This window comes from Rutidosis leptorrhynchoides, chromosome 10, assembly GCF_046630445.1.
Source record: "Rutidosis leptorrhynchoides isolate AG116_Rl617_1_P2 chromosome 10, CSIRO_AGI_Rlap_v1, whole genome shotgun sequence".
NCBI classification, from domain to species: domain Eukaryota; kingdom Viridiplantae; phylum Streptophyta; class Magnoliopsida; order Asterales; family Asteraceae; genus Rutidosis; species Rutidosis leptorrhynchoides.
In genome coordinates this window covers 339,868,932-339,872,574 of record NC_092342.1, presented here as the reverse complement: position 1 = coordinate 339,872,574, position 3,643 = coordinate 339,868,932, and the positions used below count along the sequence as shown (strand labels likewise).

Genomic DNA, 3,643 nt, shown 5'->3' with positions numbered 1-3,643 from the left:
ACATTAAAAAAAACTTTAAAATTCTAGTTTAAACAACAACAAAACCCAATACCACATAAGTGGTGTATAGAGTGGAATTCTAGCTTAAAATCGATATTAAAATGTCGACCAGTTTTAAATTTGACCGACTTTTATTAACAGATCCAATTTTGACCTATTAACCGACGTTGACCGAGAATAATGGTGTTTTATACAACAGTGCCCAACTCATTAACATGTTCATTACGACCATCTACTAACCCTAAATACGAAGAAAATGAAAAACTTGCCTTACAGATAATCCGAAACTAAAAACAGTAGACAATAAGCATCAGTAGTAACACAATCAACATAGTTAACGTTGTCACGGATAATTCAATACTAAAAACAGATAATTCGATACTAAAAACAGTACACAATCAAAATAGTTAACGTTGTCACGGGTAATTCGATACTAAAAAAACAGTAGACAATAAGCATCAGTACTAACAAACTAATACAATCGATAAGCTCACTTACGATACGCATCACAAATTAAAAAAGAAAACAGTTACCATTGCAAACAAAGGTTTAGATGATTAACCATCCTACAATTAAAAATGCACATAATCAAAAGTAAAAATGTTATCCTACATACCCCGACGATAATTGAACATCCAAGGAAAGATCTCCCTGTTTTTTTTAACAAACTCTCGTTTATTTTCTCTTCTTAGCAGGTGGTTGTTCATCCTCGTCATCATCTTCTTCTTCATCCTCCTCTTTTTCTTCTTCCTCATCATCGTCACCATCATCGTCATCATCGTCATCATCATCCTCGTCATCATTACCATCCTCATCATCACTACCTGGATTGCCATTCGCCTCAGGATCATCAGCATCATCATCGTCGTCCTCGTCCTTTTCGTCACCCGAAAAATCTTCGTCTCCGGCATCATCTTCCGGCTCATCTGCCACCTCATCGTCATCCTCACCGTCGTCCTCTGTGTCACTGCCGTCTTTTGCTTCGGGTTCAGTCGTGCCCTTCTTGTGAAGCTCCGAAAAAGGAAACCTGATACATTAGGTGTCAAAATGGGCACAAGTTACTGATCCAAAAGCACCAATAACATAAACTGTTTGGAAATTGAGCATTACCTTTGATCGTTTCCAATCAAACTTTGCAGCGTATATGCATCATGAACAAGAGCTCCTGTCTGCAAGTACATATTTACTGAATTTTAAGTATACAAATCTAAGTATTCATTCACTACAGTTGAAAAGGTAAGCCCTAATCAACCTTTAAAATTCATAAAAGCACAAAACAACCAATTAGCCGAAAAACTTAAACTTTCATGTTCCATTACTAGATCATATAGCAGAAATGTCAACAGCAACAAAACCTAAATATATAATGAAAAACGGAAGAGCGGCTCGAAATAAATCGGCTAAATATCACATACGATACAACCATCAAACATCTGGGAAGCATCCAGACAACAATATACGTCAAATTATGCAAGGAAACAAAAAATTTAACTCAGTATATAATAGCAAAAATATAAAAATAAACAGAAAGTAATTATCAAATTAAACTATAGAGCATACACCAAAAATACATAAATAAAACTATAAACGTTAATTAAACCTATAATTTGGAAAATTAAACAAACAGTTTTCGTTCAAAATTGAAAATAGAAAAGGAAAAGGTTGAAATTTGTATATACCGTCATGAGGACACAAGCAAGAGAAACATGAGCAGCAATTAGGGTTTCAAAAGCCACCAATCGAGCAAAAGATACCAAATTTTTCTGAAAAACCCCCAAATCGGAACTCAAAGATTTCACTACTTCCATTGAATTACGAAAGCCCCAAATACTATCTTCACAATCGACTAAATATCCGAGCTATTAGTGAGAAAAAACTGAAATAATATAAGGTTCAAGAAACGCGTAAGGATAATAAAGACTGTGAATTGAAGGATTTTCACATTAGGGTTTGGAAGGTTGATCCTTTGGGGCGCAAAGAAGGGTTTTTGTTTGCTAGAAACCACAAGTGTTCTAGGGTTTTGTTCGGGTGTGATTTGTAAAAATGTTTATAGCTTAGGGGCAGAATTGAAAAATGCTTAAGATCAAGTTTGCGATTTTGTCATTTACTTGCATATTTAATACGGAATACTCCGTAATAAATATAACAAGCATATTGGTCAACGCGCTTTGCTGCATGAAAGTTACAATTGTTATAATATATATATATATATCAATTATATTAAAGTTAAAGTAGACATAAAAGTGAAGATAAAAAGATTTGGATGATCAATTTGATAGACAATAATCTATGTAGTTGAATAGTTTATGTATCTTTATAGTAGTATAAATGCGTGCAACGTAAACTTACCAAGACTCACCATTTTTCTCAATATATCTCTCAATCTCTCATACTTTCATCTCTTAATTATTATTTATATAATTATAATCAAGTCTTTAATAATAATAAATTAGGCTACTAATGGTAGTTATAAACTACTAAATCACAACACGTTATCAGCACGAAGTGCTCCGTATAATCAAGGTTTATCTAAGCAAGCACAAGTCACTAATCAAGGTAAGAAATTCTTTAACGATATCTTCTATTATTTATTAGTAAGGTAAATATTTTTATCATCATAAGTAAAATTATATTTCTGTAATCTAACTTTTATTAAACTCACTAACATTTATATTTATGTTATTTAAGTTATATATGGTCGGTTATACCGCCTGAATGTAATCTAACTTTTATTAACTTCACTAACATAAAGTTATATATGGTCGGTTATACCGCCTGAATTATATTTATGTAATCTAACTTTTATTAACTTCACTAACATTTATATTTATGTTATTTAAGTTATATATAGCCGGTTATACCGCCTGAATTATATTTCTGTAATCTAACTCTTATTAACTTCACTAACATTTATATTTATGTTATCTAACATTTATGATTACTTATGCAATTAATCATTATTTATTTCATGATACTAATGTTTATTCTTAAAATTTATTATTTATGCATAATATGTTTATTCTCTTAATCTTCGTATTTATACTAAACGTATTTATACTAAATGTATTTATAGTAATCGTATTTATACTAATAAAATTCTTTTATTAAAATTATTATTAATACAACGAGTATATAACAGTCATTAACGTCAACTAACGACGTTACAACGGTCATATATACATAACGGTTGTTAACGTCAACTGACGACGTTACAACGACTATATTTTTCAATTATAAAATAAACATATCCGTTTTCACATTTTTCACAAACCAATCTTCATTTTCTCAGATTACCAATCTCAAAAAGTTTTTTTTTTTTTTTTTGTAAAGATGATTCACACAAGGATGATTTTTCCTATTGTATTGGTCATACTAACTATCATCATTGTTGCTAATATACCACTGGGTGAACCTATATTCTATCCTGCTATTGTGGTTTTATCATTTGTAAACATGTCATTATTCTGTTGTTTGCTACTTATGAATTTAAAATGATTCTAATTTCATTTTATTATTTGTCTATGAATAGAAGTTGATTATGATTATGATTTATGTTGTTCGTCTTTTTGCTAATAGAAAATGTCGAATTTGAAAAGGCTTAAATTTGCTCATTTAGAATCAAGTGGGAACAATTACTTAACAT

At 30.7% G+C, this 3,643-nt stretch overlaps 1 protein-coding gene across 1 annotated transcript; it reads right to left on the bottom strand.

Annotated features, from left to right (window-relative positions):
- Positions 1-353: 353 nt before the first annotated feature.
- Positions 354-2,045, bottom strand: LOC139872904 (uncharacterized). The gene is made up of 3 exons (XM_071860841.1): positions 1,680-2,045; positions 1,111-1,169; positions 354-1,027 (listed from the first exon to the last, which is right to left on the bottom strand). The coding sequence occupies exons 1-3, from the start codon at positions 1,806-1,808 to the stop codon at positions 676-678; spliced, it is 540 nt and encodes a 179-aa protein (XP_071716942.1). The 5' UTR covers positions 1,809-2,045; the 3' UTR covers positions 354-675.
- Between the last annotated feature and the right edge of the window lie 1,598 nt (positions 2,046-3,643).